At 38.2% G+C, this 24338-nt stretch overlaps 1 protein-coding gene across 1 annotated transcript in view; it reads left to right on the top strand.

Moving 5' to 3' along the window:
• Positions 1–24338, top strand: part of LOC124165576 (tensin-2) — a 297177-nt gene that overhangs the window by 62641 nt on the left and 210198 nt on the right. Inside the window, exons 2-3 of the mRNA XM_046543032.1 lie at positions 9501–9668; positions 20604–20712. Of these exons, the coding sequence (XP_046398988.1) occupies positions 9576–9668; positions 20604–20712 (202 nt within the window). The 5' untranslated portion in view covers positions 9501–9575. The remainder of the gene's footprint in view (positions 1–9500; positions 9669–20603; positions 20713–24338) is intronic.

The following is a 24338-nucleotide window of genomic DNA, read 5'->3' as shown; positions in this document are numbered from 1 at the left end:
TTCTCTTACTGGAAGTGTGTATAGCGACATCCAATCTGTTATTCCTCACTTTAGTATAATTATTTAGAAATACATTTGTCCGAGTTTTAATAAATCTTGCAAAAAAATAACCGTTCGGTACATTGCATTGAAAACAGCTGTCTTCATAAATTCCTCTTAAATTATCGTCAAGGAGGATAATTTTAAGAAATGTAGCCTCATACTTGGGTTCTGCTAGAGTCATCACAATGGCCAATGCATGAAGACCAACACTTATTACAGACATACAAGGAGAAATAAGTCCGTTTTACACGGTACACGGAATTTCGCAATCTGACGTACGTGCGAAGGCGCAATCAAAATTGCGTCGTGTAAAGCGGTGAATTGCTAGAACAGATGCGAAACGGCAAAATTTTAGCCCAATATCAGGAAATCCTGGGTAAGAAACTAGAAAAAGGAGCAGAGAACCTGAGTGTAAATGACTCGATAGAGAGAAAATGGCTTAATACTATTAAGAAGGCTATGGAAGAGGCTGCAAAGGAGACCATAGGAGAAAGAAAGAGAACAAGGAATGAAGAATCGTTTGATAATGAGTGCAGAAAATCTATAGAAAGGAAGAATATGGATCGAAGAAACACCATCCAGAAAGAGGCAAGTCAAAATGTCGAAAGATATAAAGAAAGCAGAAGAATAGCAAATAAAATACTACGAAAAAAGAAAAAAACAGTACTTAAAAGGGTATGTGGAAAAGATTGAGGAACTGAATGCACAAAATGAAAGTAGAAAGTTATACCAGGCAATCAAACGGATGACAAATAAATTTCAACCAAGAACAAACGCATGTAAGGATAAGAATGGGAGGTTGGTTGGAACAGAGGAAGAAGTAATGGGAAGATGGGCCGAGTACTTTAAGGAATTGCTGAATGTCAATGAGATAGATGAGGAGGATGGAGAAATGTTGGACATGAGGGTGGACACCAGTATTAGTAGGCCATCAATTGAGGAGGTGGAGGAGTCGTTGAAACGGCAGCGGAATGGGAGAGCTCCCGGGGAAGATCAAATTGTACCGGAGTTAATCAAGTATGGAGGAAAAAATTTAACAAAGAACCTACGTAGACTGATATGTGAAATATGGGAGAAAGAAGAGATGCCTGAGAAATGGAAGATTGGTTTAATTTGCCCTATATTCAAGAAGGGAGATAAATTGCAATGCAGCAACTATAGGGGAATCAAATTACTAAATGTCACTTATAAGATACTTTCTTGTATACTGCAGAGGAGACTTAACACGTATGCTGAAGTAATCCTTGGTGAATACCAATGTGGCTTCAGGCCGGGAAGAGGAACAACCGACCAAATCTTTGTAATGAGACATGCATGCATGGATAAATGTTATGAGTACAACATTGACCTACATATATTTTTCATTGATTTCCAGCAAGCTTTGGATAGTGTCAATAGAAGAAAAATGTTGAAGGCATTGAAGGGATTTGGAATACCAAAAAAACTAAGTTGGTAAATATGACTATGGAAGGATCTCAAGCTAAGGCCTATATCGGGGGCAAGACTAGTGAAGCCTTTAAGATAACAACTGGAGTAAGAAAAGGAGATTCTCTATCGGCAGTACTATTAAATCTGTGTCTGCATGAAGCCATGAAAGAACTGGGGTTAGAGGGGACACTTGTGCATAAATCTACTCAGGCATGTGCCCATGCCGACGACATAGTTCTAATGGGACGGAATATGGATTCTGTGAAAGAAATATTCAAAATCTTAGAACAGAAGAGTAAGAATATAGGGCTCAGAATCAATGAGAGAAAAACTAAATACATGAAAATGTCGACCACGGAAGACAGAAGATGGACTCAAAACGTTACATTTGGGCAGTACAACGTTGAAAATGTAAAATATTTCAGCTACCTCGGTACTAATTTAAACTGTAAGAACTCAATGACAGAAGAGATCAACAAGAGGATAATGGCTGGAAATAGGGCTTACTTTGCTAATATTAAGCTCCTGAAGTCAACTCTTCTATCTAAGGAGATGAAATTCAAGATCTATAAGACACTTATCAGACCGGTCGTGACATATGGAGCAGAAACGTGGAGCATATCCGCTGGAAACGAGCATGCTCTGCGGATATTTGAATGGAAGATTTTGCGAAAGATATATGGTCCCGTGACAGATGGGGTAACTTGGAGGATAAGAACAAACAAGGAAATAGAAAATATTATCCGACGCGAAGGCATAGTGAGATTTGTGAAGACCCAACGGCTAGCTTGGCTAGGTCATGTAAAAAGAATGAGTGAAGAAAGGATGCCTAAGAAGATTCTACATGGAAATATGGATGGAAAGAGAAAAAGAGGAAGACCGAGGAAAAGATGGATGCAGGATGTGGAAGAAGACATGAAGGCTATGAGGATTGTCAGATGGTGGGAGAAAGTGCAGAACAGGAGAGAATGGACAGGCGTCTTGACGGAGGCCAAAGCCCATACCGGGCTGTGGTGCCGAGGAAGTAGTAAGTAGAGACGGCAAAATAGCCCCTGCTCTAACGAAAATAGAACATGGGCTATTTTGCCGTCTCGCGTCCACGCATTCTCGCATCTGTTCTAGCAATTCACCGCTTTACACGACGCAATTTTGATTGCGCCTTCGCACGTACGTCAGATTGCGCAATTCCGTGTCCCGTGTAAAGTCTATGAAATAGGCATCTTCACTACCCTCATTTGAAATAAATGAACATGCACATATATCAATGGTTAAGTGCTGCAATGCCTTCCTGACAGCATACCCACAAACGTAATTGAGTCCCGAATATTCCTCGGCAGTGATTAATATTGATTTGCTCATAGTTTCCAGGAGGTCGAACTGATTGAGTTTGAGCTCATCATCTTCCAACGCTTCAACTTACAAATAAATAACTTACCTTCGACTACAGCTAATATGATAGGTTAAAAAATGAATCTTCTAACGTCATCTCCTGCAAAAATAGGGTTTAGAGGAAGAAAATTAACTTCAAACGAGTCATGTCGAGTATCTTATTCACCACGAGTCCACTGTTGTAGAATGATAAACAAATAATAAACAGGCCTCCTCCGCGTTGTTGCCAAATATCATCCCTCCGGCCTGTTTAAAGACGGCCGTGCTTAAAACGCAGTTAAATAGCAGGAATACAACAAAGGCCATAAATACATTTGCTGTTCCAACTTTAACGTATACATTTGGTGTAATACATAGGACTAATACGGATTTAGAAGACCTAGATAGATTGACAAGGAAAGAATTAACAGATTACAAATCACATCATCCAAATGCTGCTGTCGAAAGGTTATACATTAAAAGAAAAAATGGTGGAAGAGGTTTAATACGCATTAAGAACCTACATTACAGAATTATAGATAAATTTTGAAATTACTTTTTCCAAAAAGGCGAGACGACTAACCTCTATAAGTCAGTCGTAAAAAATGATGATAAAGCAACAGCTTAATGTCAGAGACAAATCAATAGATGAAGAAAAAATAGAGGACCTAGAAGACACATGGAGAAGCAAGCAAGTACATGGCATACATCACAAATTTCTTCATCAGCAATGCATAGACACCTCACTATCAAATGCCTGGTTACAAAGAGGTGAGCTATATAAGGTAACGGAGGGGACAATGGTAGCCATTCAGGACAGAGTAATTGGTACGAAGAATTATAGGAAATATATAATCAAAGACGGAAGCGTATTAAATGACTTATGTCGCAAATGTAATGCAAAGAGTGAGACGATAGAACACATAATTAGCGAATGTACGAATCTAGTAGGTATTGAATACACCAAAAGACACAATAATGTATGCAAAATTATTTATTTAGAAATAGCGTATGTTACCGGATTAAAAGTGGATCATGAACCATATTACCTTTTCACCCCTGCTACAGTGCTGGAAAATGAAAATTACAAATTATACTGGGACAACACAATTTACACAGACAAACCTGTCCAGCATAACAGACCGGAAATAATCTGGATTAAAAAAAAAGAAAAGCAGACCTTTATAATTGAAATAGCAGTTCCGGCTGACCACAACCTTAAGAAGAAATACGAGGAAAAGAAACAAAAATATCAAGACCTCGCAAGGCAAATAAAAACTATCTGAAAACAGGACGTGGTCACCATCATCCCCATAGTAATCTCATCAACAGGAATAATACATTCATCACTCAATTTTGGAATTGAACAATTAAAAATTAAAAGAAACACATTATATAAAATTCAAAAATCTGTAATACTGGATACATGTAGAACAGTTAGATTGTTTTTAAATAAATTGTAACTTGAGGCAGCGTCTTGGCAAGGCCCGACGCTGGCAGACCTCCAAGTAAATCTTGTGGAATAAAGAATAATAATAACAGTCGGACAGTGTAGGATAGGGTGAATTCTCTTCCTTAGCATCCGAGCCTAATCCTAAATTGACCTTGGGATAGGTGAATATTTCCAGCTGGTTTTAATCAGCTGAGAAAGTGCATAAACTCAAAAAAAAAAATAATAATAATAATAATCTTAATTCATCCACGGCGAGGATTGGCCCTCGCAGATGTTGTCAAGTTATCGTATACAACACATTTATAAAAATATTCAATACAACGAAACATTCTATACTACTGACACTGAAACAATAGATAATGTTTCCCTCACAAAAAGCGTTTTACAAAAATTGAATCCTAAATTTCTCATTTTACAATTTCATCTTGTAACCATATAGGTTTTATAAAGTTTATGATAGGATGCTTTCTCTTTTAATAAATGTTATTTCTATAATCACATCCCCAGTAAAACAATCAATAATATTTGATTAATCATGTATTTGGTTGCGTCAACACTCACTGAAAGTCTCTCTAAATCAAAATGCATCATATTAAAATAAATACTTGCAATTTTCCTCGATTATTAGCATTAATTTCAATATGGAAAAATTCCACTCCATCACTTCTTCGGATCAACAAATCAACAACTCCGAACAAATCTTCGGATTTTATTTTTAACAAAATGTATCAGACGACGCTTACTACAATTCTTCCGTTTTTGTAATCCTTGTCCAGTAAGGCCTTCGTTTTCATAGGGATCTGTTGTCATTTGTCAGATGGCGGCTGAAGCTTGCTGAGTAAGCATCTGGTGGTAGAGGAGATTATATTCAAACGCGAATCATCCGTCAGATGCGTGAATATCTTCCGCTGTGATGACGAAATCAGCAGTTTAGCATTTTCGGAACTCATCAATTTCTCGCTGAGTAATTAACTACCGGAATTAACTGTCTCCGGGACACATCCGAATGGTTTCTGAATCGACATAAGTTCCCTTCGGCTTTGATATGTGCCAGATGGATGCATTCCTCGTTTGAAATTGGTTGGCCGCGTGCCATGGTGGGCGATTGAAAGACGTGGTTTTTGAACCCTGCCGCGGGCTTCGAAACGATTGTAACAGGATGAATGGAGAGAGGTGAAAAGTACGTGGGATAGGAGATTTCAGACCGATTTGGTTTTCATCGCCATCGTCTGGTGGTATCGAATAAAATACCCCCATTTCATCGTTTCAGTTTTGAAACAAGTTTCCGTTTGTTATTTGGATTCTCGCAAGGGAGGGTGTCCGAAATGCAAGTTTCAGAATTGAATCAAACTTCGTAGTTTCATAGGCCATCGGGAGCTGTCCTTGAATCACCCTCATATGCGTTATATAACTAATGGTATGAGCAAAAAACGCATTATAACAAAAAAATAACATGTGTTTTCTTATTCCAGTTCAAAAAACTATGTTGTCATTTGTTATCCATAGTCTAGTGGTTACAATGTTCGGTTATCATGCCGATGTCCATGGATCGAGCCTCCTTCTCTTAAAATTTCTTCTTTTCTTCTACCGAAGCCTGAAATTCACCATTATTTCCATGATTTTCAGTGAAAAGTTCATATTTACTCTTTTATTATAAAACAATTATAATTCAAATTGCCTTATTTACTGTGACTAGCATTAAGTATAATATGTGAAAAACATAACGTTCTGTTCTTGTTATAATGTGGAAAGATTACATATAGTAAGATTTTATTCATACGATTGCGTATTGAAAGTTATTTGAAATGCTTTTTCTTCAATGCATTTGTTTTCAATTTTTCCTCATTCATTATATGTTTCATTGTTGCAATTAATGCTACTCCTGTCCTTGGCAGTTTCTTTCAATGTGAGTAAATATATAATATTTCTGAAACATAGCTCATTTCGTCCACCACTAGTCCATCCGATAGATTATTTTAGTGCATCATTGGACGTAATCCTTTCTTACACAACAGCAATAATAGTAAAAATGAGTATAATAATAATGTTAGTAATAGTATTTTTTTGGATCAGTAATCAAGTACATGATATAGGACAGGCCAGAAAATTATAGCACAATTTACAAATTACTAGCTCAAAATATACTATAACAATATTAATTTGTCATTAATGGAATCAATAACTTTGTAATACATTTTATGAAGTAAAATTTCCTTGATTTTGGGCTTAAAGACAAAATAACTATTAATATACTTCAATTCATTAGGTAAAGCATTATACAGTTATAGACCCATTGAATTTGGACCACACAATGCATTTGTAGTGCGTACATATGGGACACATAATTCTATCCTCTGAACAATAATAAATCGAACCTTAAATTAGACAAAGGCTTTCAACTCACGTTTTTGCTCTCATAAATAGAGATGCAATTTCACATAACGCAGACTTCACTTTTGTTGACCCGTCTATTGCCTTCTATGCAAGTTGATAGGAGTGATTCTCCATCAAGCACGAAGATTCCACGTGCGTCCTACCCACGGTGGTGTAGGCGTAGCTATTCTGTGGTTTCTAAAGGGCGGTGATTATGGTTTGCAATGACCGCACGGCCATTGGAGGATCCACCAAAGTGGTAATTTTGTGTGGCTAAGCATCAAATCCGTTCTAAACACCGTGACGAAATCTCCGAGGGTTTTTCAGAGGAATCCCGAAATTCTCCCCTACGTTCCGCCGCCACAATAAGTAAAACAAGTTTCGGAATTTTCTTTGTTCTCTCGGAAATCGAATGGGCGAGGCAGGTGCGGGAGACTGGAGGTGACCGTGTACGTGGGTGGGGTCAATGCGGGAGAGTACTTCGGACGGCGCTACGATGCAGCGCTTCGGTCAATACTGCACGAAATTCGAGCGAAGAGGCATCGGATGCACCGCCCTTGAGGCCAATGTATGGAATAAATTAGACATAGGGAGCGCTTAGTGTTAGATTCCAGTACCATTACGTCAAATTGTGCATACATTATATGAAATATTTTGTTTCAGTTTTACCCCCTTCGTAGGCCTTTTATTCTTACACACAGAAATTTCAAATTTTACGCGGCTATTAAGTAAATTTCTCTGATCTTCTGTAACAAAATTTTCGTTTCTATGACAGAAAATACAGAGGTCTCGTACTTATGGGAGGAATGACACGCTTTTTTCTGCTATTCTTCGCTAGATGTCAATGATGTTCCATAAAGACTTCCACTGGTTTTCTCAAGGACAAGCGCTCTTCTCTCCCTTAACCAGTGCGTGGTAAACATGCGCGCACTCTATTGCTCTATACAGAACCGGTATGAAAGACAATAATCTTGTCGGGTAAAAACAAATAATTAGATACAAAGATAGTGTAGGAGGAAAGTACTGAATGCAGTAAGCAGCAATGAAACTATTATTTATTCCAAGAATATTTGACCACGTATTCTGGATCGTCAATTGTAAACTTTTTTATGCACTGAATGGTTGAGGCCTTTAAATTGTTGAATTCCATGTTAAGGAAGGAAAAAAAACTTTGCTTCCTACATATTAACTTTTATTGTCGACTAGCTTCGATACCTTATCATCATCAAGGTAGAGAAAACATTGGTACCTGGTTATACGGGTGGAGAAAAGTTGTGTCACGAAATTTTAACCCTTGATAGCTGAAGCTAGTGGGAACCAAAATTACCTATGATTTTTAAGTCGAAAAGGCACTTTATTTACACAACAAAAACTTTGAGTCAAGCACTCCGAAGGACCGCGAGTTTACCCTGTGGCCGGATGCTCTGGGCAACTCATGACTTCGAATGCTTTGCGTGCCTTTGGCTTCACCTTTGTCCAAGGCCGTAGCCAGGGGGGATTATGGGGGATTGATCCCCCCGAAATGAAAAAAAAATTAAATATATACTTTATGCTCGCTTGGTGCTCACACGACGATATTATATAGCGGTGTATGGACATCTAGTAGTCCAATGCGACATAAGTCAATAATTATCCAAGCGAATTTGTAGGTGCAGTGTGTGTAGTTGTAGTGCAGTGTGTGAAATGATAGTGCTGTAAATTAGTAGAGAGGTGAGTGACTTATGAGCCTCCGGAGGGATCGCAGAATTGACATCGACACCGAGGAGTTAAATCATTTGGTCGCTGCATAAAAAAGCTAGAAGGCTAAATTCAATTTTATAATAATATTTTTATATTTTCCTTTAAGGTTTCATAATAAATCTGTATTTTTAACCGCATACGCTATTTTATTTATCTTATAAAAATAATTTTATATTTGTCCACTATTCCATAAATCCCCCCCCCCCCGAAAATATTTACTGGCTACGGCCTTGCCTTTGTCCAGACATTACTTTTGTTATATTTCACCTGGCCTGGGTGAGGCCACAATCCGGGCCCCTCTTCCCCCGAGCCAGGGCTCTTTTACATAGGTATTTAAGTTCATTCTTAAAGTACAAAATATAATATTGGTATGTATTATTTTCTTCTTGTAGTGCATTTTGTTCAGCTCCTTGGACATTCTTTGGTCATAAGATGTCGAACTGGTCAAGTCTTTTCTTTGCTTCAGTCGAATTTATCTCAGGAAGTCCAGTATATACAATATGTATATGAAAAGATAAATAAAAAATAAATCATTAATTGAAGCATTATTAAGGCAAATACGTTGAATATAAATACAATTTTTGGCTGCGTTCTCACCATTGAGTAAAGAACATGAATAAAAATTAGATGCTTTAAAAGTTGGAATAAAAACATTGTAATTTTCTGATAAGCATAATTGAAAATTTAAAAGAAGTCCAGAGAACCCTGAAACAGGTTAAACTCACAGCCAATAGGAGCGCTTGGCTCAAAGTTTCTGTAGTTTAAAAATGGTTCGTTTTCGAGCCAAACGTCATCAGTAATTTTGGTTCCTAATGGCATCAGTTATCCAGGGTTAAACTTCGTGACAGTTTTTCTCCACCCTGTACATTTATTTTCTTAGGATAGGGGGTGACGGAGGAGAGGGGTAGGAAGATAAGCCTTAATTTTCCTTCCTTAGTCAATCTTTTTGGGACGGGAAATTGGCCTTATTTATCACATTTAAATTTTGAGGAGATTATATGTTTATTTACTTGTAAATTCTGAATTTTTCTCCATTGTATTTCATTGTTGTTATTTCAAATGAATAAACTAAAATAAAACTTTATTCTCTCCACAGGGACCGTCCGCATCAGCGCTTCAAAACGGAGCACCACCCGCATAAGATCTTCTCGGCGATTCCATCCGAACGAAGATGGGCGGATGCTGCTTTGGCTGCTTTGGGAAACGATCGAAGGGATCGCGAAAATCACCTCCTGTCAGCGCACCACTGCAACTTCTACTGAAGGTATGGTGGTACTTTGCCTTAGTTGTTTTTAAGAAAACTATCGTTGAAAATTATTGAAACTGGTCTCGGTTACAGTGACTTTTAAAATCTTGAAGAGCTGGTTTTATAATGTCCGGTTAGCGCTAACCATAAGATAGTGGAAACGAGACTCCAGGACGGGCTCGCAAGGTTACACTCCTGGGGCAGGGACTGTAAGCGCTAGCTTTTCTCCTCTGCACCCAGAAGGGGAAGGACGGGAAGGAACAAGGAAGGAGGCGCCGCCGCGATGAGAGCCCGACGACGCCTCCTGGGAGGGGATAGGGAAGGAAGGGAATGGACGAGGAATCCCGCACCGTCACAAAGGCGGGCGGGTCCTACTATTAGCGAAACCAAGCATACGAAATTAATGTGCCAGAGATTTTAGTGCATTTTCCTATGAGAAAGAAAAATCCATCGATCAAATCGCTCGATAACCATAAGATAGTACAGCCTTCCACATTATCTGGTGGTGGCTTAAAATTCTAGTTTACTTGAAGACTGATCTTATGTATAAGCTAAATAGAACCTAAAGCCACCGTTATATAAAGGGGAAGCCACCGTCAGTAAAGGGGAAGGCTGTATCATCTTATGGTTGGCGTTAACCCGACATTATAAAGCCCACCCAAAATCAATAACAAGAAACAGTTTTAACTTTTCAGAGTAAATAATTACTGTCACAAGTATGGTTAAAAAAACTCTATTTCTACTTGCCCGCCCTGCACATCATCAAATACTGGCAGAGCTCATGGATTCTTGATGGTGTAGGACGTTGGTTATAAATGTTGTTCTGTTCATGGTTTTCGGATTAGCTGCGTCGAAGTTGTTTACCTGGATGACGTTTCGTGGCCTATACTGGCGACATCTTCAGATCAGATCAGGCTCTTTGTCTCAAGACCTGATCTGAAGATGTGACCACCATAGGCCGAGAAACGTCATCCTATAAAACAACTTCGACGCAGATAACCTGAAAACCACGAAGAGAACTGCAATCTTCGAAAGTCTCAAGCAGAAAGTTATAAATGATTTTTGAAAATAATGTCTCAATTTTCCCCTTCTGATACTTTTAGAGTGTATAGCAGTAGACTGGGGCAATTAAATACATTTTTCATAAGTCCTTGAGTTCGGAAACTCATAAAATGGACAAAAATGAGTTTCAGTTTAAAGCTCTTTATTCTTTCTTTTAAAAAATGTACGAGTCAATACGGCAGATAAATCTAAAATATACGTTCATAAGGTTTGGACGCTAAAAATCAATAAATCTGGAGTTTTTATTACTCGCTAAGATCGCTATAAATTCCAAATTAGAAAGACATCGGAGATATTACGGTCGAAAATGTTGCTTTTTGTGTTGTATTGGCGTGGAATGACCCAGTATGTGAAATTTTCAAAAGTTTAAAGTGAAGCAATGACCAGATATTTTTATGCGAATAAAATTATTGGTGGTAATGTATGCATTATACTTCACCATTAAATTTAATGACAGGGGGCTCCCAGGACATGAATACGATATTCTTATGGGCTCTCTGTCAAATAAAGTTGGAAACTCTGCTATAGCCGATACCCCTTCTTGATATCAAATCATTAAAAGCTACTCAATTTAATGCTAGTGGCAGTTCTCAGACGTATTTTATGCATGCAAATATTTTCTCACACACTCATACTTCCCATTTTTCAGGTCAAGTAAATTTCCGAAGTGCCTGTTTGCCTTAGCTGATTGGATGGTTTTTCCTCCGCCATAAAACTGTCTTGTATCGTATGACCTAAAGGGGCGACTTGGTATACCGATGTGTTGAGTTCAGTGAACTTTTTCAACGCCTTTATACGGTTTTATCCATTACTACCCATAAAATTTAACTTTAATTTGAAATGTTTATAGTAGCAGCTCCGATTGAAACATTTTAAATGGGCTCTAACTGCCGTATTTTCTACTGAGGTGTGATAATACCGACTAAATAGCTGCAAATATATTTCTATGGAAGCTGTGATGTTTATCACACGATTACTGGATGCGGAATAACGTGGATCTCAAGATAGCTATCTTAATTTTCATCGGCAAAGATCAAAATTCTCAACGAAAAATGTAGTAAATTAGAAATAATGTATTTTTTCTTTATATTATTTGAAATATTTTTCTGGGTTGGAAGTTTCAATTCGTATTAGCCGCATCCTTACTGTGTTTAATTCACTCAATGTAGTTAAATCAGGATGGGGCACCATTACCTATTAAATGAAACCTGCATTTAGCGTTCGCCAACGGTTCTGATGAAATAGGATTCACTAGATTAAATTTCTCTTAGCTATTAGTCCTTGCCATTTCCGTAATATTTGCTCTCTGTACATTTACCACTCCTTTGTTAATTTCTCAAGTCAATTTTTAAGGAAAGCACCGTACAACCTGTGCGAGACATGTATGAGGAAACGGCTAAAATGCCTTAAAATGGATGGTAGAATTGAATACTGAATCTACGAGGGCCGTTTTTATCAAGTTCCGATGGCTCATAAACAGAAGACGAAGTGATTAATTGAAAATTATTTCATCGTTTAATATTGAGCACACCTATTGTGTACTTTCGATATAGTCGCCACAGCGATTGAGGAATTGGTCGTGCCTGTGGACAATCTTTACTATACCTTCTTCATAGGATGCTGCCGCCAAATGACTTCCAATGAATTTTGCCTTTGTCCTGAAGCTCAACGACCATTTGAAAATGCTTCCCTCATAGCCAAATCTTCATTTCAGTATTAATATGGAAGTCGCTCAACACTAGGTCGATATTGCACGGCGTGTGATCGAAAATGTCCCATTGAAATTGTTCAAAAAGCATTTGGGCTGCATCAGCGCTGAGATGTCGGGCGATGTCATGGATCAGAACACTTCCAGAAGTCAGCATGTCCCTTCTATTGTTTTGAATTGGGATGGGCCTAATGTTTCACACTGAGCAGCTGCATTAACGTAAAAATTTTCTTTTATCGCCATAAAGGTGACGACATGTCAATGCTGAAGCCATTCGGCGAGTTTTCTGGCTATCGCTCCGCAGTGCTCACTTGGCGGGATAATCAATTGAGGCAGTGCAGATAATGAGATTGCCACTAACCTTAAAGTAATAACCTACGGCCAGATGTGACTTGAACGTGTGGTGCAGAGGATACGCAGTTTTCCTATCCGCGCAGTGCCCGCACATGTCGCTTGTATGGTGTTTTTGCTGAGCGATCGGAGGTGGAAAAAAAACACCCTCGTAATATGCTCTCTTATTTAGCAGCAATGGTAAACGTAATATAATTACATTTTATAGTTTAGTACCCTTCTTTGAGACACGATTTGACGTAATAATGGTCTACAACGTAGCAAATAAATATGAACATGTCCCTTTTCAACACTTATAATCGACATTAACCCAAGTGGGGGTAGGGTGATTTCCTCGCCCGCTAATTTTGGTGTCACGGGTTCGAATCCCGGCTGAGTGCGTTTACCACTCATGTGGAATTTAGGCACAGGCATATGTCTGTGTCTAAATTTCTACTGATTAGGACCCAGGAAAACCGATGCACAGGTTCCGTCTTCTATGATTACAGGGTAAACGGGTGAGGGACAGAATATTCAGGGTTACAAAAAACCTATACGTTTCAAAGAATACATTTTTATTCGTGAGCTGTTCTTAAAAGAAAATTTTGTGTTCAAAATTGGATTTATGTTTTGTTTAACAGCACTAAGTAGGCAGAAAAATTGCATTGAATTTTCATGAAATTAGTCACTGCTCTGTATTTTTTCTGTGTGATCGTGGATATCAGTGTATAAATGGAGTTTCATATAAATACGTATGTTGTCAAGAAAAACCTCCCACGGTCATAATTAACTATGCCATCCTTTTTAGTTGCTAAATCTCACAAACACTTTGGAGGAAGTAGCCCCTGTATGGGAAGAGCGTCTTCATTCTTGATGACTGTGCCGTTAGTTACTCTCTGGCTCTATTGAGACCATAGGGTGTTAGAAGTCCCAGATGCTAGATAAAAACCTGGTTTCTGTCGCCTAATAGAGAGAAATGACCAACGAAGTGGCAATTCTTTGTCATTGATGGGTGAACTCTCAATAGGGGAAGAGAATGCATTGACAATACGGGCACAGCCATCGGTTAACGAAGAATATCGGTCGTTTGGAGGGACATTCGTTGGGTGAGCGGGTCGTAAGGATAGATTTTACTGTTATTTTTGTGCTTCCCCCAAAAATCCATAAATTTTCATGTATTGCCATTAATTGTCGTTTAATAAATTATCATCGCATTTCAAAATAATTTTATGCCGATGAAATTAGTCCCTGCACAATTTATTTATTGAATTAGATACCACAGGATTAGATACTACTCACAATATGGTTTTCCAAAAGAAAGATATTTGTATCTCTTTTAAATTTAGAATCATGCCAAAACGAACGATCCGTGCCGAAAGGTTAATAGGTTACTATGGGCCGAAAGGTTACTAGGGTCTAATCCCATGGAAAATGATTCCGATGGTAAATGGATTTGAAAGGCAACATTGTAAAATTCATATTTTATTTAGCTTATTTGAATTTTTTATTGTGTTAGTCTGTCTCCGAATCGCTGTAAGGCGTTGAACATATTATTGTGAAAAACTAAATCGATTGTGATGAGTATGTGTTCTGGATTCCACTACACGGTTGAGAAGCGATCTCCGAAAAGAGCCCTTTTTTTACAAGCTTATAAAACCATCAAAAACCGTAGTAGTCACGTTTTTTGCTAGAGAATATGAATAATAATTTTAATTTTACGTAAAACTCTTTACTTTTCCCACAGATTTATCAGTGATTTTAATTTGTTACGAATTCTTTTATATTAATATTGACTTTGATCGCATTGCTTAAAGAGGTTTGTCGGAGAAATGAGTTACACGCAGTTTTCATGAAACTTTAAATATGAACTACTAATTGCACATACATCGACTGACGGTCACAGGAATAGGCTTTGCGAGTCACATTATCTGGAAATTTCATTTTAATATTTGCGTTTTGTACAGGATCTTGTATCGATACTTGTTTAAGTATGCAGTAAAAGTTTATTAAAAACCGATACTATGTTCATTATAGCCTAAGTATCATTATGGATGTCAAAATCAGGAAAGTCACCGTATTCATTTTTGTTTTTTTTTTTGCATTTGGGATTAATTTAAAAATTTTATCATTGAAGTCTAATCAAGTTAGGCACATAAGTATAACGCTACAGTCAGCTTTTTTTTTATAGAAAAAGTGCTACTGTCAAAAAATAAGAATCGGGTTATGTAAATAGACCGAACTCTCATATAGCTTCATAACCTCGATGAATGTCGTGTCTGAGGGGGAAAAAAATTGAATATCATATGCAGAAAGTATTTGTTTTGAATCACACAGTCGCAAACCTACCTCGTTAATTAACTTTCTCACGACCCCTAGTTTTCCTCGGAGCATGTTATAGCTGCGGATTTCATTTTTTTGTTTTCTGCGTTTGTGAAAACTGCTGTAATTGAAGTCAAATCACAGTCACATAGGTACGTCGGTCATTGTTAGTCATAGGTAGGTGAAAATTTCCTACAATCAGCTCTTATAGCTGAAAAAAGAATTACCTTCAAACATAAAAAATGGATTATTCTAATTGTCTTTACTCGTATTTTACTCTTTAACCTCGATGGATGTTGTCTCTGAGGGCAAAACATTTTTGAATATCGTGTGCGGAAAATATATGTTTTGAATCACACAGTTGCAAATCCACCTCGTACAATCCACAAGACCAGGGGCGCAGCTAGCAATTAAGGCTAGCGGGAGGCGCAAAATTAGGCGCAAAACACTGTGGTGTCTGCGGGTGTGGAATACCCGCCAGGGTAAGCGGGAGGTGCGGGGTCCCTCCCCTAGAAACATTTTCATATAAATGGTTCAAAATGGTGAGTTTTGCGGCCCTCTGAGGGATATTATATTAATATTTACACTATTCTATTAGTAATATCAATCTAATTAAGTGAAATGGATTTAACTTTAAAAAGATTCTGAGCTCTGGGGGGGTTTTATCCCCCTCGCTGCGCCACTGCCTTTCTCGTCACTTTAGTTTTCGCCGTAGCGTGTCGGAGCTGCGGATTTGAAAGATGCGAGAGAATTGGCGCGGAATTCCCGCTGGTCCGGAGCGAGATTAGCCACTGCCGCGCCGCCCTCGGCGAAAGCCCCAAAGCACATGTGTGATCTTTGCCCGGCGTAATTCGAACCGCGAGTTCGATTGGAGGAAAATGGCGCGAAAGTATCTCCTCGGAGGGAAAAGCTGGACGATTCCAAAAACACTACCCTTTTTTCGCAATACTGCATCCATCATAAATTTAATTGTTTCAGTGTGGATTATTTTGATGATGATAAACATTTTTTCTTGTGAGGTAAGAAAATTTCATACCATATAATAATGCATTAAATTGAACCGCGGGATAATATTCTTACTCTATGATTGAATATAAATTTATTCCATGCTACTCACCGTATTAGATGCAGGATATGTTTGTTTAGTCGGTGTGATAACGTTTTAGGGTTAATGCCGCTGGATATGGACATTAGTGGTCACTTTAAGAATGTCTTTTGGAGGCTAGACAAATGAGAAAGCATACCTCACCACATCCACTCTAAGGATTTTTTTGTTTCCCTTTTTATGATTTTCGACGTATAGTAAGAGATGCCGTTGATCTCTTTGGACGAATTGATCGTAAAAAGATGTCTCTTAATATTTAGGAATAATTACTATCCTCTTTGCTGAAGCAGTACCTCCAACTTTGAAAAGTGATGCGTGTTCTGTTTCATATCCTGAAGAAGGCGAACGATTTTTTCAGTTCGGCTTTATGATTTTTTACAGATGACCGTTTCGTGTAAAAATACACATATATAGGTAAATACAGTAATATCATTTGACACCTGATTTACCGTCTGCAATATGCCTTCTCATTAAGGTACAACCCGAGGAAACATAAAACACACACGTGGGAGTCTAAATGGCAAACTGAGGGAATAATGAGTCGCATGGTTTGTAGAACTTTTAAATAGCTAGTGGTTACAATGTGATCTTCAATACAGGGCAGGCAAGAAAGAAAACGTTAAATATTAGCAAGTTTAGAAGGTGATAGTAGTCGTTAGTTTAGTCCTTAACGTTGTCTCATCAACATCAGCTTCCATAAGGTTAAGAACATCTGCGGTCACTTCAGAAAATCTTCTGGAGACAAGATAAACGTGCGAGTTCACCACACCACATCTTTTCCGCATATTCTTTTCAGTCTTCCATTTTATGATTCCCAGCGAATAGTAAAAAATACCGTTCTTCTTGTTGGATCACGAAGACTCGTAAAAATGAGATGCTCTTTTTTGAGAGATTGAAAGTTTCATTGGCTAGTGCATACTATGTAATCGTTATGGACTTCAATACAGGACAGCGGTGAAGGAAACTCAGTTAAAATTAATTATATGAACTAGAATAATTGTGTGTATAGAAGTGGCAATTATCACATGGCATGTGATAATCGTGCGACATACATACTTGCGCTACGAATCTCTGAATCTAGCCTCAGGTTCTAAGATGGATAAATAGAACTCGGAGATATTTTATTTATTTAAATCATTGCAGGTTTAGCAAGTGACGGAAGTCATTAGTTGATTCTGAAACATTTTTCAAGCATCGTGTTTCACATTGACATAACATCAGTGGCGAATTATTTTTTCTGGAATAATTTAAAAGATGGCAGCCTTTAAGGTGGCTCTTCTATTTAAATTTATATTTTTCAGCTGAAGAAACAATGTTGGAAAATGATCGATGTTTATGTAAAAACCACTTGTCCTCGCTTATTTTTCCGGCCTCGGTGGGGGCGGGGTCTAGTCCTTGCCTGCGACAAAAGAGGCTGCGGGTTCGAGTCCCGCCTGGGTAGGTTGCCCCCATCCAGGGCATGGATGTTCAAGTAAGTTTCTTAGGTTAAAAACCCCAATATAAAAGGCCGGTGGAGCTGTTTTCGGTGGTACAGGAATAAATATTTTAAATTAATATGAGACTTCAGATGCATCATCGCAAAATGGTTTCGTATACCACCAAGGCGGAGCGGAAAGTAATGAATCATCCCCTCCCATTCAAAACAACGACCTTAATCTGCCACTACGTAAGATAGACGGTGCGTGGGAACTATTTGCATTCAAAAGGATAATTACATTTGCGATCACATAGAGAGCGTCTTTTGGAGGCTAGTCAAACACGCACTCACACCAAACGGTAACCGTCCCTCGGATTTTTTTAGCCTTCCTTTTTTTTAAGTCTCGACGAAGAGTTCGTTCTTCTGTTTGGACCACGGAGACTCGTAAAAAAGAGATTCTCTCTCTTTTTGTGTGTCAGAATTCTTCTTCTCTTTGCTCTAGCAGTCTCCCCGGTGGCGGGAAATGCTGAGTGGGGGTGGTATGTGCATGCAAACATTCCTTTTTTTCTTCCTCTCTCAATGCAAGCCTCCTTTTTCCCAGACAGTTCCGTCTCCCTCGCGTGTGGAATTTAAATTGACCGCACCCATTCCTGCGTTCTCTCTGACCCACCCAACCACCGAAAAGAAATACTTGGTATACCAGGGGTGTAGCATTGGTTTCTGTTGTGGATCGTGTTTGTGTGGTGGCTAGAGTGTTGGCTTCCCACCCTATCGGTCCGGGCTCGAATCCCAGCAATGGCAGAGATTTCTCAGTAACTGCCATGTCTATGCTTGAGGATGTTGTGGAGAATACCTCAAGTACAGCACTCCGTCATCAGATGGAACGTTGAGCCGTGGTCTCTTTGGCGTCTTTCACCGGGAGAAGGGTAATGCCGACTGTTGTTTTAGCTTTACGTTCTTCATTATTTTTGAGTTTGCCTGTCTCGGTTTTTTTTCGTTCCGTTTTTAATTTTCTTTCTAGAGCAATTGCATCATTCGTAAATTGTATCATATCTTCATTGTTTATTGTGGGCAGCGATTATTCTGTGTTTCCTTCCGCTTTTATCCATATTCCTAGAGAATATTTGGCGAAGAAGAAGTTTGGAAAGAGAGAGCGTACTTAGGTTCATTAAAGAGAAAACTATTTTATGTGTAATCTCTAGTGTTATTTACGGCGCTAACCACTCTCCCATAACCACACCGACATCGGATTTCTCTCCATTCTTCCCTTTATTCGCACGCAAATGACCTCGGATGTCGTTCTCTTCCCCAAAACAATTGGTTTCCGACCGATAGGTTTTCTGGGTTGGATATCGAATATACCACCCCACTCTCTTAGTATGATTAGTGATAATTTATTCGTGCTTAGATTAAGAGAACATTTGTGCACCATAGATTGTTTGTGCACCCTGTTGTCGTTTTCCGGGGCCTACTTCGGAGTCCAGGAGACAAATCGCTCTACGCAGTCTCCCGAAAGCGTCAATTGGAGATGGTAATGATATTACAGAATTATTAACAGAGATAATCATAATAGAGACGATGGTTTTATTATTAACTAAAGTTTATTGAGCCACATAAACATCATGGAAATTTTCTCAATGATTAGGGTAAACATTTAATTAAACCAGTTAAATAAGAATCCTTGATATATTTTCTCCAATATTTAAAAATGTTTCAAACAAGCAGCGGCGAAATCCAAATCGGAGTTCATTTTTCATGTCATATTACTTGATTATACAGAGCTAGTCCCATTTATTTTGGAAATTATTAACGAACTGAACAAAGGGCATATCTGAATAAGAGGGTGAAAAGTCCCCCCTCCGGGATTTTTCCCGGACTTGGAGCATAGGATTTGGGATCAAAAAGGACTAACCTCCCCACACCTTCCAGCCCGCTAGAGGCCCACCAGGGCCGGCTAGCTCGAAAATTCGATTTCCACTGTTTTTTAAATATCTCGGGGTAGAAATCATATTTTTCAATGCAGTTTGCGGCATTTGAGGGATTTTTTAATGGAGCAGATGCACAATTTTTTTTCACAACATTTCAGTACCATAAGGAGAAATGGCGTCGATTTGAAAATTTCAAACGCTAGTTTTCATAAAATATTTTTGATAGTACCGCAAAGAAAAAATGTGTTTCGAAGGAGCATTTAAATACCTTTCCTCTAATGCAAACAGTGGAAATAGAATTTTCGAGCTAGCCGGCCCTGGTGGGTCCCTAGCGGGCTGGAAGGTGTGGGGAGGTTAGTCCTTTTTGATCCCAAATCCTATGCTCTAAGTCCGGAAAAAATCCCGGAGGGGGGACTTTTCACTCTCTTATTCGGCCATGCCCTTTATGAATAATAAATATGTCCTTCCGTAGGTTCCAGGTTTACAGTTATGCGGACACCCATATCAAGTAGTTTTGCTTCTCCCTGATTTTCTCTATGCGTCTCTCTCTTTAACGCAATGTTCTACCAGCAGTGACGTCATGGCAAAATTCGTAGTGCCGGAACGCACTTTTCTAAACATTTTTTTTAGAAGTGGAATATTACTGTGTGTTTTATTTATTACAATTCATTATTGAAATTTTATAGCATTTTTTTGTTTTGGTTACGGTAGTATGTATTAGAAGTTTTAAGGCACCAAAATTGATAAAAGTGTTATTTGATATTATGTCTTTTGTTAACCAGTGCTGGAACGGCATTCGGGCACCATGGCACCACTGTCTACTTGCTAATATTTCCAATTTTGCCACACTATCTTTTGTGCTTAAAATATTCTGATGAATAAGTTTTGAATTTGGGCTTATAATATGAGAACAATATTTGGGGATATTATTAAATCCTTAATTTGCTTATAACAATTAGAGTTGGTGGTAGTGAAATATTTATTCAAGCATTAATATTGCGTATGTTTGATGATATTTGCTTAAATTATATTTTGTTCAAATCATTGTCCGATTGACACCAGCACATCATTTTTTCTTATGCAGGACGATGGAAATCCACCGGACCATGTTTTCCTCAAGAAGCGTCTCAAAAAACGGAAGCAGTGCATGCGATGCCATAAGGACATCGTGAAACAAGGGAGCATCTGCCGAGGTGAGTGTGATAGGGGTCTTGACCTAACTTGTCTGACAATAAGATTTTCGTTCATCGTCGTACAACATTGTGAGTCTTATCAAGGCCGTAGCCAGAAAATATTTTTTTTATGGAACAATAGACAAACATAAAATTATTTAAATAAGATAAATAAAATAGCGTACACGGTTAAATATACATATTTATTATAAACCCTTAAAGGAGAATATAAAAACATTATTATAAAATTGAATTTAGCCTTCTAGTTTTTTTTTGAATTAACTCCTCGGTGTCGATGTCAATTCTGCGATCCCTCCGGAGGCTCATAAGTCACTCACCTCTCTACTAACTCACAGCACTATTATTTCACACACTGCACTACAACTACACACACTGCACCCACTAATTCGCTTACATAATTATTGACTTACGTCGCATTGGACTACTTGATGTCCCTGCGCCGCCATATAATATCGCTGTGTGAGCACCAAGCGAGCATAAAGCATCTATTTAATTTTTTTCATTTCCGGGGCGGATCAATCCCCCTTGGTCCCCCCCCCTGGCTACGGCCTTGAGTCTTATGCTGTAGAACTGTGGGTTTGGTGGATGAATTTGCGCAAATTCGAGCATTCGCACGTTCTTGGCGTACATTGGACTATTGTTGCTCCTAATTTATCTATTGTTACGTTCCCAAAAAGAAAGCCAATTCCGAGCCTTGTACGTGGTTGAAGGATGCTCTTCCTCTTAAATACATTATGCCAGTTGATTTTCTGGTTTCGAATTCAATAAACATTTTGTACAGAGAGGAATAACTACCGAAAAGTAGCATTTTTAAGATGAGTAGATGCATATAATTTAGAGAATTTAAGAGGGAGTTTTGCCAAAATCTTACGTTTTAATACAAGGAGAGACACAGAGTCGAATATTTCGACAAAGTCGTCTTGTGAGTTTAATGGCCCCCTAGTTTGCTACCTATACTTTGTGGTGCTCTGATTGAGCTTAAATGACTTCAGCTGGTTCAAGTTAAAGGAAAATGTACATATATACTCCTCAATTTACGAACAGGATTTACATTCCGAATACGTCGTCGTGGGTTGGATTGGTCGTAAATCGGAAATGGCATAGGTATACAGGTATTACATCATCTAAAAGCCAAAATGTATCGTGCAACTTTGCTTTTCCCAATGACATGGGTTCAATATGTGAAGTATACGTACGTCTTTATTGAATGAAAGTCGAACATTGCAGTGAATTCATTCATCTTTAGGTCCTCACCTCTGTGCCAAGTTTCCATTGTTGTAGCTAATTGCCTCGGTATCTGGGGAAAATTGCAACCCTCTCCCCATCCGAGGAATACTACACAACGATCATGACAACACTTACGTTTCCATATCATCCGTGCAAATAATAGTAGAGAAATTATGTTTACTGCAATAAATAAAGTAGACGTTCCTAAATTTTTTTATGGAATATTTTTTGTTATATATGAAAATAAAGATTCTATCGTAAAAATACGCCTTTGAAAGTTGAAATGTCCACGATCATTCGGATTCCATTGTAAAATTAAGCTACCACTCTCTTTTTGATTGTGCAGAGTCCATTTTAAAAATAAGCAACCATTCTCTAAGTGGATACCATAAAATGAACGAAGCATCGCAAGCACAGTCAGCTCAATTTTCAGATCCCTACCATCACTGCACACTACATTATTTAGCCATTTCATGGTAATTGCGAAGTACATCCAACAAAATGCGTTGCCATAGCTCAGCAACTAAGGAGTTGCGACACCATGTTTACATGAAAAATATGCTTAAAATTATATCCCTTACCACCTCCTAAAGTATTGCAGATCCCTCCGGAAACGCCCTGTATATTGTTTCATATCAGTATCAGTGCGCATACTTCTTGCATCACTTCATTCGTACTTGGCACGAATGCTGGTGGGATCCACTCGTTTAAGTGGCCACTCGGGGAATTCAACGTAGATGGAAGTATGCTCTCATTGTCCTCCCTCTTTCATTTAAAAAATATGTCAACTTCCCTCATAAGAGTCCCTGCTTCAGGAGCTGGGTGTTAATCTCGTCTCCCGCCTTGCTAATGAACCACTCCTCTCCCACGTATGCACCTCCTCACCTCCACTCTAACCTCTGGTAGCCTTTCCTCCATCCCCAAGTGCAAAACTCTCCGATAAAAGACAATGTCCATTAAAACAATATTTATCAATCTTCTATATTATTTCTACCGTATAGATACCTTTTTCTCAACTTATACGCAACCAAACTCTACAAATGAGGTACCAAAATGCACAGAATTTATCAGAGAACATGCGACGGCATATCTTACGTCCTAAATATTGCTATTGTTTCCTAAAATTGGTTTTTAAATAATTTAGAAACAAAAACAAAAAAAAACTGTAAATATTCCTGACGGCGCACAAACTGATACATATGTTCATTTGCAACAATATCTCGCATTCTTTCAATAACTTTTATCAAAATGCGGCCGATTCCACATTCAAGTCTCCTGTTAATACGTAAGTATGAGTCATCATGTGCGTTTAACTGAGGATAGTGTAATTACTTCCAATGTTGTGTTTAAAGAGGTCCTCTGACCTCAATTTGTACGTGAACATTCCAATTAAATTTGTACATAAGACCCTGCCTTTTTTTCTACATTTTAAAATTAGAAACGCGCCTATCCCTCTGTGGACCTGCATTGAAAAGAGCGGGGGAAGCCCGCTGGGAGCGGGCGCAGCACGCTCGTCTATTTTTATTCGCATTAATATTACACACAATATTTAGTGGCGTCACATGACAAACTCATTCAAACGTGCATTTACCAATTTTGTCCGCAATCCACGCATCAGTATTATTTCCATCTTAAATTTCATCGACATTGCATCGATAGCGTTCATGACTTTAACGAAAAGGTAATACTAATTTCTAATGTTCATGGGTAATATCGTAACTTCTTACGGGATGAAAAATATTTTCTAGGATTTTATTGCACAAAAATAGTGCATTTGCCTAATATTCATTATGATTACATTCAGATTTTTGATTCAGTGTCAATCTACAATTTTCAAAACTTTTAGTCCTTATCTCTGGTGGTAGAATTAGGCTTATCCTGGTAAACCTGTAGATTTCCTGGAAAACTTCCCATGATTGCCTTCAACTGCAGAAGTTCTCTAAATTCGTAATGCCAAGGTGGGTGTAAAGAGGCATACAGTACTCAATTGGGTGAAAATTAGCTTTAAAACTGATAAAAGACTAATGGACTTTGGGGCCCTCTTTTCCTCCTTTGGGGAGAAATGGACTTTGAGGTCCTCATCATAATTTAAAATGGAAAAAAATCCAGTGATATTAGATTATATTTGAAATTATAAAAATAAAAAAAAATGTGGTTTATAACATTAAAAAACAACTTTTTTTTCCGAACCAAGTTTCCATGATACCGTCATTTTTAGGTGTGTCATGGAAACCTGCGTTGCAATGATTTTTTTTCTTTCAAAATTGCGATATATTAAAATTTCTTCTTTTTTGCAGTTAAATTATATCATAGGCACTATCCTTTTCTTTCGAGTGGCTTCATCTAATGCAATTCTTAGGAGTCTTCGAAGAATATTTGTAAGATCAGGAAAATTTTCA

Source organism: Ischnura elegans, chromosome 9 (genome assembly GCF_921293095.1).
Source record: "Ischnura elegans chromosome 9, ioIscEleg1.1, whole genome shotgun sequence".
NCBI lineage: Eukaryota > Metazoa > Arthropoda > Insecta > Odonata > Coenagrionidae > Ischnura > Ischnura elegans.
Note: the sequence above shows the minus strand (reverse complement) of the source record. Positions and strands in the feature narration are given on the sequence as shown.